Source organism: Zosterops lateralis, assembly GCF_965231275.1.
Source record: "Zosterops lateralis genome assembly, chromosome: Z".
Classification (NCBI taxonomy): domain Eukaryota; kingdom Metazoa; phylum Chordata; class Aves; order Passeriformes; family Zosteropidae; genus Zosterops; species Zosterops lateralis.
In genome coordinates this window covers 52,654,870-52,668,568 of record NC_139800.1, presented here as the reverse complement: position 1 = coordinate 52,668,568, position 13,699 = coordinate 52,654,870, and the positions used below count along the sequence as shown (strand labels likewise).

General features: G+C 39.9%; 1 protein-coding gene across 1 annotated transcript in view; it reads right to left on the bottom strand.

The window, feature by feature from the left end:
- Nucleotides 1-13,699, bottom strand: part of SVEP1 (sushi, von Willebrand factor type A, EGF and pentraxin domain containing 1) — a gene marked incomplete at its 5' end in the record, with an annotated part of 121,224 nt that overhangs the window by 28,408 nt on the left and 79,117 nt on the right. Inside the window, 9 exons of the mRNA XM_083883392.1 lie at nt 381-1,053; nt 2,978-3,145; nt 5,088-5,279; nt 5,594-5,678; nt 6,451-6,627; nt 7,371-7,490; nt 10,417-10,590; nt 12,677-12,847; nt 13,378-13,501. Of these exons, the coding sequence (XP_083739518.1) occupies nt 381-1,053; nt 2,978-3,145; nt 5,088-5,279; nt 5,594-5,678; nt 6,451-6,627; nt 7,371-7,490; nt 10,417-10,590; nt 12,677-12,847; nt 13,378-13,501 (1,884 nt within the window). The remainder of the gene's footprint in view (nt 1-380; nt 1,054-2,977; nt 3,146-5,087; nt 5,280-5,593; nt 5,679-6,450; nt 6,628-7,370; nt 7,491-10,416; nt 10,591-12,676; nt 12,848-13,377; nt 13,502-13,699) is intronic.

The window sequence follows — 13,699 nt, the reverse complement described above, 5'->3', positions numbered from 1 at the left end:
TCATAGCAGTGAAAAGAGCAAGGCTCATGAACTGGTGTCAGTACTTCAAACATCTCCAGAAGGCACTTGAAAGCTACCCAAGAACCAAACAAATGAAGAATAAGACATTAAAGAAATCAACTGAATGTCATACGGCATCTTGAGTCTCCTAACTAACAACCTACTTTATGACAGGAAATCCCATGGAAGTATTCATGCTTTTCAGATATGATTTTGCTGCAAATCCACCTGCTTTTCCCTTTCCTTATTCTATCCAGTCATGTACTTCCTCAATTTTACTGGAAGAGCAAAACAGAAGAAAGAAAACCCCAACAGCAACAGTTGTGAAGACATATTCAGTTTGCCATGGTACCAGGCAGATGAGAAAACTCATTCTGTACCTTAATAAAGCCATTCTCAAGCTGCGGCGGTTCTCCACAGGACACTGGGTGGCACGTGGGCAAACTGCCACTCCAGTTGCCAGTGGCCTCACAGGTCCGCTTCTTCTCTCCCTTGATGTAGAACCCCTTGTTGCAGCTGTAAGCCACCACTGCTCCAAAGCTGTAATTGGACCCGCTAGCATAGCCATTGCTAATGTGGGGAGGCTCTCCGCAGCGAACCGGGATGCACTGGATGCTCAGAGGAGAAGGATTCCACTGGCCCCCTCGAAGGCATTCAATCTTGGCTGAGGTGTTCAGAACAAAGCCTTCCATGCACTTGAAGCTCACAACAGAGCCAGCTGCAAACTTGGCTTTACTAATGGACTCCAGGATGCTGTATGAGACGGTGGATGGCTTTTCACAGAAATCAGCTATACAGTGGGGCATGTCCCTGCCCTCTGGAGGCACCCATATCCCTTCTGCATTGCAAACAAGCTGAGAGTTATCAGCCAGGCTATAACCATCCAAGCAGAAGTAATAAGCTATATCACCAAAGAGGCGGTGGCCACTCTCTGGTGATGCATTTTCCACATGGGGTGGTTCATCACAGGATACTGCCAGGCACTGCTGGTGGCTCACACTCCACTTGCCGCTGGCTAAGCACTCTATGGTCTCAGGGCCGACTAATGTGTAACTGTGGATAAGGAAACCACATAGGAAGTCAAAAAGACAAACATTGTCAAACTCTACCTAAGGTTTCCTGAAGCCCTTGCAGTATGAGCTGGTTTGCTAGAACCCCAGAAGAACAAGATCCTTCAAAAAAGCTATGATCCACTTCAAAAGGAAAATCTTAAAGACTACATGGGTGAGGTATCACAATCGTGGGCATCCTAGTACACCTTGTGCATATTACCTCTCTCTCATCTGTCCATCCAATTACCATTTCTGAACTTCTATTTTGGCTCAAACTACTACAATGAACCTGGTATTGTGCTGTGATGTTCCATGCAATCCTCAAGGACATGATCCCACTCAGAAACTATTTCTGTTTAGCAAAACTAATTGGAAAACAAGGAGATGAAAAGCCAAGAAAGGCTTTTGGGTTTATGAATTAGTCCTATCAATTTATTTTCAAACTTGCAAGCAAAGTGAAACCTCTTAGTGAGTTACTCAGAGATGCTCTTACCAAGAATGCATATAGCAATTTTAAAATAACTTCTTACCTAAAAATTGTTAAAACTGTTAAAAAATATTAGAAAGCCAATAAAAAATTAATGTTGACTGGAAAAAACCCAACAAGATGGTTTACAATAAAATTGTACCACATAAATACTCTTAGTAGCTGTAGTTCTCCAGTCTATCTCTGGGGTGCAGGGACAAGCATTCATCTGTGCTGCTCATCATCCCACTTAACCCTTGCTGCTTAAATATGCAACAGGCAGTAGTGTACTCACAGTACCTTTGACTGTTCTCTTAATTTTCTTTTTCTCTGTGGTGTGCTCTCATAAAAAGCAAAGAAACAACAACTACTGCAAAGTCCCCAGTGACTTTCCAACTGCAGGCTGTTCAGATTCTGAAGCAACCTCTGTAAAACTGCTCTGTCTAGTTTGCAGGATTTGTTTCCAAGGCCTCATGACTGGACCCCAGAAAAAGCCTATTATGTGCCAATGTTTATTATGATCCACTGTCACAGACAGACAGCTGTGACAATCTTTAAATGCTGCTATCCTATCCCATTTAAAATGCTTGCACAGGAAAGAGAAGCAGCTTTTAAAATCATAACACAGTCTAGAAAACATAATAAGGATGCTTTGCTTCAATTATATATTCAAATAACATTACAAAACCCGTTTATTTAGAAAAATACTGGTTTGTCAATTTACCTTTTTACAACAAGAAAGAGCAGAAAATCCTCCAGCCACTTTGGACCTAAACTGGCATAAACTTTGCCTACCCACTCTGCCTTTTAGACAAAACAGTTCTGAGAAATTTTATGGAACTGCTTACAGGTTGTAAAGATTACCATGTGCAAAGGTTCTTGCAGGATCAGAGTCCAGCATTATACTTTCATGTCTGACACCATCAAAAACTGAGCCTCCTCTTTGATAAAATAGGGTCTGAAAAATTCTCTACACAGAGTAGATAAAAATAAATTTAAAATAATACATCTCAATAAACATAGAGTCTTAATTTTAAGAAAATAGAATTTAGAACACCAAAACAATTGTTAAACTGCACCAAAAGCATTCTTACACCCTGATGAGATATAAAGAATTTCCTTATGATCAGAGCCTTGAGTTTAACACAGAAGTACTGTTTCTGTAGTAATTCCAAGGAAAAGGGTTTCCTATTGAATTTTGCTACCATTTCCTCTGATTCTTCTCTATTCTTCTCTTCCTGAGTGTATTCAGGAAATGTAAAACTGAAACTACTTTAAGAAATGTCTGTGTCTTACACTAACCCCATAGCCACAAAAAAAATCTCCATTGCATTTAACTTCCAAAAAGCTAAGACAGAACTAGTAAGAATGAATTAGTGTGCAGATATAAAGGACTTGTGAGACAGTGCACCAGTTTTACTCAACCTGAATATTAATCCAGTAATGCTAATCTACATACCCTTCCCTACAGGTATAAGAGACCGTGTTTCCAAAAGTAAAGTTATCTCCATTGATGACTGCATCTTGGATGGCAGGAGGGGATCCACAAGACACAATATTGCAAGCTGGTGGTGTGCTGTTCCAGTTCCCTGAAGATGCACAGACAAGCACAGAAGGTCCCTGAAGGCTGAGACACAAAGATCATTATTAAGGCTGCCATTTCATTCCATGTAAGGGACAAAGAATGAAAGAACTGCTTTGCTTTCTGACCCCAGTGAAACTAATGAGTCTTTCTCACTGACTGCAGTAGAGGCTAGAATCTCACCCTTTATTCATGGAAAAACACTCTGATGCTATTAAAAAAGTGAAGACCACATCCCTTTGAAGAACAAGCTTTGATGGTGGATTTAATGTGGAGTCTCGATGCTCTGTGCAGACACACACAATTTCTGCTGTAGCTTTGTCCATCTTTGAGCACAAAATAAATAAATATTTGTTTCAGCTTTAAAAATTTACTTGTATGCCATCAACAACATGCCAGTCTTGAGACTTGCAACCAGGCCTCTGCCTGAGACCTGATTCACTCAAGGACTTAAAACACTATCTTCACCAAGAACACTGAAGGAAATGCTCCAGTTCAAGTTTGTTCACAAAAAGGCATTCAGTTCCTCCAGGAGGTAAAGGATTTTCCTTGAGTGAATGGTCACACACATTTGTAGTCAATGGCATTTTTTGGTTTCCTTAGCTGAGGAAACAGGATTGGTTCAGAGGGTTCATGACTCTGATGTCTCAACAGAGTGTGCAACCTGAGTGTTCACCCCCTGGGTGAAACCACTTGTCTCCAGCACCTCTGTCAGCTGCCTGTGGGTTCCCTGTAGGGCCTACTTCATATCTGAGAGCCCAGGAACAGGAGTGTCTGATTCCCTACAATTTGGTCTCAAATGGTATTAGACCCCTATGTTTAGCTGATTGAAATAAGTTAATGGAAAAGAACACTGACTTGTAATGCTTTTACAAACTTGGCACGGGCCCTTGTCAGGGAAGTAGGGCTTTGCCTGTGGCAATATGTTTAGGACTAAAAACACCTAAGAGGTGCTTGAAGGAAGAGACTGGGTCCAGAAATAATGCATAAGATGGATACTGTTTGAGAGGGCTTCCTCTGAAGTGGTAACCAGAGGAGAGAGGATCTCTCTCACCAAGATACAGTAGACAGGTAAAGACAAAGAGTCAAAACCAACATGGTATTTGCTGCTTATATGTCCAAAGTCCACAGTAAAAAAACTCAGTAGTATTGGTAAAAGCATTGTCTGGTTTAGTGGGGTATAGATAAGCCCACAATGTGAATCTATGACTGAATCTATACACTGAACTACAGCTGAGGTATCCATTTGTACTAACGCAATTAAAACATTCACTAAATTAACACACCTCACCAATCTGCCTGCATCTGGACAAGGAAATGATTGCAGCAGGAAAATGTAGGAAAAAAAAATCCCTAAACAGATTCATATGGGACCACTTATGCCAGAGTATATCTGCCAGAGGTACAAGCAGATATCAGGGGAGGCAGAAACCTCCATGTATAGCTACATCTTTGGAAACAGGATTAATGTGTTAGTTTTTAATCGCAGCATGTTAAAAATGTGTTTTTGGTATAATTGCTTACAAATGTAAAACAGAACAAAACTTTAGAGTAAGTTACTAGTACAAAGAGTTCAAGGAGTAAATAAGTAACTTCCAGAAAGTTCCTTCACAAAAGTGTTGTAAAGTAATAGCAAAAATAATATTGAGTATGAACTACAGTTGTAGAGGTATAATAATCTTTAAAGACAAACAAGAACTTTCAGAAATAATGAAAATTATTTTTCTGAATATTCAAAATAATTTTATAATTTTGATGGTAAAACAAAAGCATTACACATGCATATAGCAAATCATGAGTGACTTTTCTAAACAGTTCAGGATAAAACACAGAAAGCACCCTTAAGGTACAAAGAAGTATTTTTCAATTCTGTTTTAGTATTTTATCATTCTGAACAATAATCCCAGCTTTGTCTCTTTCAGATATAAGTCAGACCTCCTAACAAGCATGCCACCTGCATTTGGTTCAGGCACATTTGTCCATTTACCTATATCCACTGTCACAGGTGTATGATACAGAGGAAAGGTAGGTTATGCCACTGAGTGTGTACTTTCCATTGCTGATATTCTGTGGTCTAGGACACATCACGATTTCACAGGAGGGAGGAGCATGATTCCAAATGCCACTAGCAAGGCACAGAATTTCCTTTTCACCCACTAAGTTGTATCCATCATTGCATCTGCATTAGAAGAAAAGAAGTACTATCAAACACAGAGCCTTTCAGGCACAATATAATCAGCCATCCCTTTTTTCTCATCATCCACACCTGCATAAACCATCTTTCTTTTTGGAGACTAGAGAAGTAGTAGTGGAGTAAACATTTAGCTCTGCTAATGAACAGTCACTCTATAACCAAATGTCTTTCCATTATTTTAATCCCATCTTGCTCCTCTCCCTAATTTCAACCAATCTCTCAATTCAGCCATACTCTTATTTGCTGCCAGATTGTCAATCAGTTATTAATACAGCACTTCAAACATACTGAATTCCTACCTGTACACCACCTTATTATGGTATGTAAAATTTGAGCCAAAAATGGCACTGTTCTCTGGAATAACTGGAGCACCACAGGATATAGCTTTAAAAAGACAGGAATACAAGAGAGGTTGATATAACATAAACAAAAATGAACAGAAAATTAGGATTTGCTTTGTTTTCTCTAAAAAGATTAGAAGAAGTATAAAGCCCTAGGTAACATTGAGTTCTTGACTAATCTGTAAATGACATTTAGGACTTTTTATCTGAATTCACTTTACTGAGAAACTGAATTAACTGGAAGTAGGTAGTTTTAACTGCTCTACAAAAACATGCTTGACTATCAAGATGACTCCATATCTACCTCTCTCTATGGACAAAGTAATTGTTTTTTTGCTTAGTCAGTCTTAGTCAACTGTTCACTTTACCTGTTGCTTCACCTCATTTGTTCTGGTTTTCTAAAGAAGCATTTTCTGCTATTACACCATGACTATGTACATGCATCAGCCTGTCCTTTCTGGTTGCTTTATATCCATCAAGACAAAGTTAATGGTCTTTAAGTCATTGATTCCTTGAAAATGAAAGGCTGGGTGGAGAAGAATTAGAACTAGAAAAACACTTCTAACGATTGCATTAGACTGAGTCTATACCTCTGACGCACTGGAGAATCTGAGAGACAGAGAGTACCACTTCAAATATGACAACAGTGCTTATGTCTTAAGAAAACAAAGGCTTCAACACTGAGATCCAGATCTGCTAGGACAGGGTTTCATAAGCTGCCATGGTCTCTAAAGGCTCTTCACTATTACTTTGCCCCTTCCATCTCTCTAATATTAAAGCCACATTTCAGCATGCATTCTCCCCAGGAAACACACCTTCACAATAGGGAATTGGGTGGCTCCATTCTCCAGACTCCATGCAAGTAAGTTTCATTGCTCCTGTCAGCTGGAACCCTTCTTTGCAGGAGAATGTTACTTGACTGCCAACACTGTAAGTATCCCCATATAAATGGCCATGCTCTGGATTTCCTGGATTACGGCATTTCACAGGTTCTGAGGAGGAAAAGGGAAACAATGAATAATATAATTACATGTCAAGTTTTATGAACAAGTTGCAGGAGATATCCTTGGGATTTTGCCGAGAGTAGGAAGGCAAAGTACAAGGAAAACACTCATAAGTAGTTTACAGCCTTTTCTGTTTTATACATAAGTGACAGACACTGAAGACTCATGCAAATAAGCTAATCTTGACATGGAAGAGCCCTCTAACCGAGTTTATATTAATTGTCACAAGCAAACACATCTTACAGTCATTTCTCTCTCTGTGCGGGAAAGCCCATTCCAGCATGTCCATCACTGAACATAAAAACTATCCAGCTACCTTTTATCCTAACCTATGCCACTGTCTTGTAATCTTCATCTGAAGTTACCTTGTTTAGTGTTTCCACAGGAAGCTCTAGCTGTACTCAGGAGTCTCTTTTAAAATATTTCTTCACTGCACAGCTCTGGTCTGAGAAGTGAAACACTGTGGCCTTCCCAGGTCTTGTGCTCTGTGTGCAATAAGATTTTTGCATGTGTGTACGTCTGGGAGCAGCATCCCAATGAAGTTGAATCCATATGGAGAGGTGACTTTTCAAGAATCAAAAAGCTTTATCACAGCCTCATCCAGACTAAACTGACCTGGAGATGAAAGCATGCCTGTCCTAGATATCAATTATTGTCTTTCAGCTGGAAGGCAGGATACTGGCCTATACAGAATCTTGGAAAGGCTAGCTGGATGTTTTTCTTTCCCATACCTGCACATTTTTTACCATCTCCTGTGTAAGGCGGGATGCAAGTGCAAATGTAAGATCCATTTGTGTTGAAACAAGACGCGTGCTCATCGCAGTCTGATCCAACAGCGCATTCATCAACATCTGCAAAAAACAAAACAAATCCACAAACCCCACATCTCTTGTGTGTTATTTGTAGTAAGCACTTGCTTTGAATTTCTGTCTTACTGTCAGAGGAATTACTTTAAGGAGTATAATTAAAAATCACTTACTGCAGTCACATTGTTGATCCACTGGTAAAAATACTTCATATTTAAACAAATATTTATAACTCACTGTAAATTTTTAATATAATTTTAATTATAATTTACTCAACAGTATTGCACAGACTAAGAAAATCAGAGATAAATCTTATTAACCTTCAGTCACTACTTCCATATAAAGTACCTGGTTTCCAAACTGCAAAAGAACAGATATTGTAACTATTGTTACTACTAGTCTGGGGAGACACTCTGAGGAAGGATTTTTGCATTAAACTCTTGCTGGGGAAATCCTCTATATCTCAACCTTTCTACTTATAAGACAGGAAAACTTAGTCAAGAGTGGAAATACTCTGAAAATATTAGAGCTCCATCTTTGATGAAGAGAATTAGACTAGGCCCATGAAGAGCCTGCAGTTGCCAGAAAAGTTAAAATAATTTCAAAATGTGTTAGTTATTATAATTAACTATTTACATGACAGTAGCACCTAGAAATCCCAAATGATAATTTATGATCCATGTAGTTTGGTACTGTGCAGATAAATATATATATATATATATAATCCCTCACTCCGGGATACCTCATAAAGTCTTTTAATCTTGATAGTAAGGAAATGTCCTTGGTATGAAAATAATGAGTTGAAATTGCAAAGAGTCAATTTCAAAGTATTTAATTGAAAAGTGCTGGCACTAGGGATTATTCTCAGAGATTATTCTCTATAAATGTGCTTGTTAGAGAGAGGTACAACAATTCTTCATTGAAATGCCCTCCTATGGGACACCCGTTGATCTAGGTATACCATGCAGACACACAGTTTGGGTTCTCTGTCCATTTCCAGTAAAAAAAGCACTGGTTAAAAAAGCGAGACAATTTAGTGAAATGGAGGGTTTATTTTTCACTGCTGGATGAGTCTTATCAGCATGAAAAGACAACACATCGAAAAGAAAAGGAGTTTCTTTCTGATGTGCAGCATGATAGCTGTACATTAATACTGAAACAGTTGCCAATTACACAAGTACCAGGAGAATGCCAAGTGCTACCACAGCAGAACTGGAATGACTCCTTCTTCTGTAATGCCTTGTTAGGCAAGAGAGTTCCAATGGGGTTGAAGTGCACTGTGAATCAGACCCTAACAGAACAAAAGGAATGCTTCAGGGAATGGGTGTACCAGATTTTGTTGGCACCTCCCTGAAGCATGAGTCAGAAAGGTAAATGGTGGGTCAGGGTGCCAAATCCACTCTTGTTTTCATTTTCCCATTACTCTGCTTTATGAGAGCAAGCTGGAAGGTGGGGCACAGGCTTTTTCCTTCTGACCATTGTGACTAGACCTACTGCATAGAAGGTGAACTATTTGGACAGCCTTGAAGCACCTGTGATGATGTTTGTAGTTTCTGAAGGACTGCTGCTGGACAGGATGCCATGAAACCAGATGGATCCTACTCCAAAGTGAATGTTGATAGAACTAAAAGACTTTTGACCTTTTTTTTGCTTGTCTTGATTGAAAAAAACCTATGTGCTATACCTACAAAGAATTAGGAGTCAAATCAAACAAAAATCTTGCCAGTATTTTGCTGTGCAACCCCCATTTGAGGCATGGCTAAGATCCAGTACAACCAGACTAGCAGCGATCCAAGTACAGCTAGCTAGTGGATTCCAGCAGGATATGCTGGAGACATGGGCCTGCAAGACCAGTGACACCTAGTCCTCTGCACACAGTACAGTGCCAGCCTGTCACATCTTTCAGCTTGTGTCACTGCACCTGGCACATCTGACCTGGCTAACCAGCAAGTAAGTTACAGAGTGGCAACTGTATGAGCTGTGTCCACAAGTGCACTCCCAGCCCTCTCAATGCTGCTTGCCGGAAGGCTTGTGTGATTCACCTAAAAACCCCCACAATGGAAAAAAGGCTCTGAGAACTCTGGCAGAGGTGATCTGCCTATTAAGCTTAGGGACTAAGGAGATAGTAAGGTGGCCTTTCTTTTAGGCAAACGTCAATTAGCAGTTGAGTGGATCGACTCAATGTAAATGCTTCTCCTTGAGCTCAGTAAAGAGTGTGATGTCTTCCTGAGTTAGCCAGACCAGCATGGAGGAGTGGATATGAATACATGGTCAATATGACGCATAAATGTCAGACAGCTACCAATGGGCTTGAGCTGACCTTAACCCACACATTCATTCCCAGCTACGGGAATGTGCAAAGTCATGATCGTAAACGTATCATAGAGCTTGATAATGGGAAACACACTGGAATTGTGCCAAAACTGTGTATTACAATTGCTGTATTTTGTTGAGTAACTTGAGCTTTTTTATATTGTGCTATGCAGTACATTTTGCATCACTCTGCTTGATTGGAAATCCTGTGCAGCATATGCTGTCTTCAGGTGAGTACATCTGATATTAAGTACTACAATGTGTGAAATATCTAAAAGAACCCAGTCAGAGAGTATGGGACACTGACAGCATTCTGGAGAACAACAAAATGCACAGGTCAAAAGCACAGAATGCAAGGATTGCAGAGCATTGAAGGAGAAAGGCTGGGAGTAGAATGCAGGCCTATATAATTTCATATATATTTTTGATAGATGCAGGATGTGGTGCATATAAGTGGATGGACAGAAAAAGGTGACAGAATGTAGTTTTGGTTTCACATAAAGCTGAGCATAGTATTTCAGAAAAGTGAGTATTTTGGATTATGACTGGGACTGTGGTTAGCCTCCACAACTTCAGAATGAATGTCAACTCAAACTTAAGGGCACAGGAGAAGTGTAAGATTGTCGGTGCATGCAGACAAATGTATAACACATCTTACCAAGGCAAGATGGTGAAATGCTGTTCCAGCTTCCATTGTCCAGGCAGAGCATCCTGGAGTCACCCAACAAATAGTAGCCGCTGTTACAGTGATAGGTAACAGTACTGCCAGCAAAAAAGTCCTCAGCTGAATAAAATCCATTTTCTAAAGTTGGAGGCACTCCGCAGCTGATTCCTGTGACATGGGTAAAAAGAAGGCATAGGCAATAGCAGAGCAAACGCAGATCATCTTCAGAATAATTCCACGAGAGCCACTGCCACGTATTTTGTCCCTGCAGCTGTACAATCACATCAGCAAGAGGGCCCAGTCCTTTTCTGAACTAGCTAATTGATTCCAGGTCCAGTGGAGGGTCTTGTTTTTGTGGGCATTTCTCAATAAGAGTCTTGGCAGGACTCTCCAGCTCCTGCTAAGAAAATTTTGCTAGCTTTGGAGGAGACATCTGTGGCTGAGATCTGAGCACTTCAGTCACAGAACATTTCTGATAAATGATCCTTGGTGAATTTTAAAGAAAAAGGAAAACTGAGTTTGCCTTGCTGGAGGTTGTTATTACCCTTTGTTGTAAAGCAAACTCAGCACTGCAAAAGTAGCCAACAGAGACTGCTAAGAGTTACAGTACTGGCCTGAGATGAGGGAGTGCATGAATGATGGAGAGATTGGAACTTAACTCACATACAACCCTGGGCATCTCTTAGATTGACTTTAGTAAATACGCCCATCTGATCCCAGTTGTGCCAGCAGAAGGCATACCGGTACCTGCCTGCCAAAGGTTTTCATTTATTCTAGCAGAGTTACTTTTGGGCATCCTTATCTCAATCAAAAAGTTTTGAACTTATTCCAACAACTACACAGCTCATCTTTGTGGCTGCATGGGTTATAGCAAGTTCTAGTCCCTTAGCTGTGTGCAAGGATCACACCGCAAGAATTTAAAGCCTATAGTAATGGAAGCCAAATACTTGCTGTGAAGGAATAGAGCTGGAGAGCCTGTAACAAAGATAGGCTCTCAGGCATCTGTGGTTTTGGGGGTATTTGCCACCAGGAAGAGGAAAAGGATCCTGGTGGGTGAAGACACTGATTACACTGAGCCTGATTTAGTCAGGGCTTTTTCAGGCCTATGCCACTAGTATAAACCTGTAGTTCATTATGCAGGAAATAGGGAAATAGGTATCTTCAAGTAACTTTCATTCATCAGGTACTCATGGAACAGGTACCTTGAAAGTAAAGGCCAGTGGGCGAATCTGGCCTTCCTCCACTAAGCCTCATTGTGGCAGGTCAGCCCTGTTCTGTCTCAGTTCTGTGCTCAGCAGGTACAACTGCTTGGCCCAATGCAGAAAAATCAGAAATGCTAATGGGATTCTGGTGGTTTGTAAATGATCACACACCAAGAAAGTGAAAGCTGTCTCTGCCAGTGAACTTCCCTTCTGCCCAGCAGGACTTGCTTTTGGGTAAATCCTCATGGGCATGCTGTTCTTTACACAGAAGATGAGATGGACTGTGGACTTTTGCTACAATTAACTGAATAAAGAGGAAGACATTAAAATCTAGATGAAACTATTTTAAGGGCATTTTTAATAAATCAGATTATTTTCTCCAAACTACATACAAATTCTAGGATTATGCAATATCAGCTTCTGGAGCTAATTTACTATTCTGCTGAAATGAAAAATGTAATCAGCTCCAACACAAGCAACTGCAGTATTATGTGCAGTCACAACAGAGGAGGACAAAAGGAAAGGAGAAAGCAGGAGCAGGAATTATAGAATCAAAATAAACTTGGCAGCCTGAATGTGTACACCTCAGTTTCTTTGAAGAAATCTTGTAAATCTTGGAGCCCTTCCAAATCCTAACAGAAATATCTGCTGCTTTTAAAGAAATTAGTTCACAACTTACTCAAGTCAAGGTTTCTACTTCAAACCAGAGATTCTCAGTGACATCTAAAAAATCACAGAGATATTCTAGCATTTCTTGTGCTTCTTCTACACTCCTGATGCCACTGGGGAGGAAAGTACCAGATTGCTGATCCAAATGGATTAATTTCTCATGAGTGATAGAAACTGACTGAAAAACATATAAGAACCTGATCATGATACAGTTTCTGCTCAGCAAAACAAGAGTTTGGTTTTAAGCATATATGTAACATGGCGCTGTAGCATGGATGGATTCAAATGTGTGATAGCTGCAAAAAAACCTGGCCATGAATAGTGCCAGGATCCAAATAAACACAAGAGTTTCCTAATCCTGCCAACCCACTGAGACAACTCACTTTCACATCGGGGAAAAGGCCGTGTCCACTGTCCCAGGTTAAGGCAGTGTTGAACAGAGTTTCCCACTATCTGGAATCCTGGGTCACAGGAAAGGCTCACTTTTGACCCTGGCTTTAAATCAGTAGAAGAGGCCCGAAGATGTGGTATAGATCCTTGCAAAGATGGACAATCTGTGGACAAAATATATGCATACAGTAAGAAGTACAGTTACGTGCTGAAATGAATAAACTGGTTATGTGATTGTTTGATCCTGTGTAAGTTAATCTAGGAAAAAGCTTTTGGAAATGTTAGGCATGCTACATCCCTCTTGGGTCCAAAGGGTTTTGAGAATCATCAACATATAAAATCAGATAAGGAACCTACAGAAAAAGAAGCAATGAGGCACCAGGTATTTTAATATCATGCAATTATTCTTAGAATAAAAGGTAGGATTTTTTTTTTTTTCTGATCCAGTAACATCATCACTCTTTTCCCATCTCAGTTCAGGAAGCAATAAATTTTTGTCAGAGATTTCTCTGAACCTTTGTTACAAAACCCTGGAATTTGAAGAATGAAGGACTGCATGTTCTAACTGTCAAATTATCAAAATAATTTATTCAAGGTTAGTAGAGCAAAGGCTGCAAGCTAGCTAGTTGACCCCATAAAAGAGTCTTATATTTTTGTTCAGAAAAAAATCGATTCTAGGAAATAAAGTTCTAACCAGCACAAAATATACTCTTGTAATCTATCTTCACTCTTCCAACAACTCCTGGCAGGAAATCTGGCCAGGCCAGAACATTTCCTTTTTGCAGTTCTTCTGGACAGGATGTAGCCAGAGATTCTACCTATGGATTTAAAACAGTTGGTTAGGTGATGTTTAAGGACAGTGTAGGGAAAGATTTTTTTTTTTAAATATTCCCTTCATACGTGCATGCAACACTAGAATAGATCCTTGAGGGAGTAATGCTCATCATTTCTAGCATAAGAGGTTCCTGGCTGAAGTACTTATTATTCTGTTCTTATAAGCCATGTAGCTATGGACA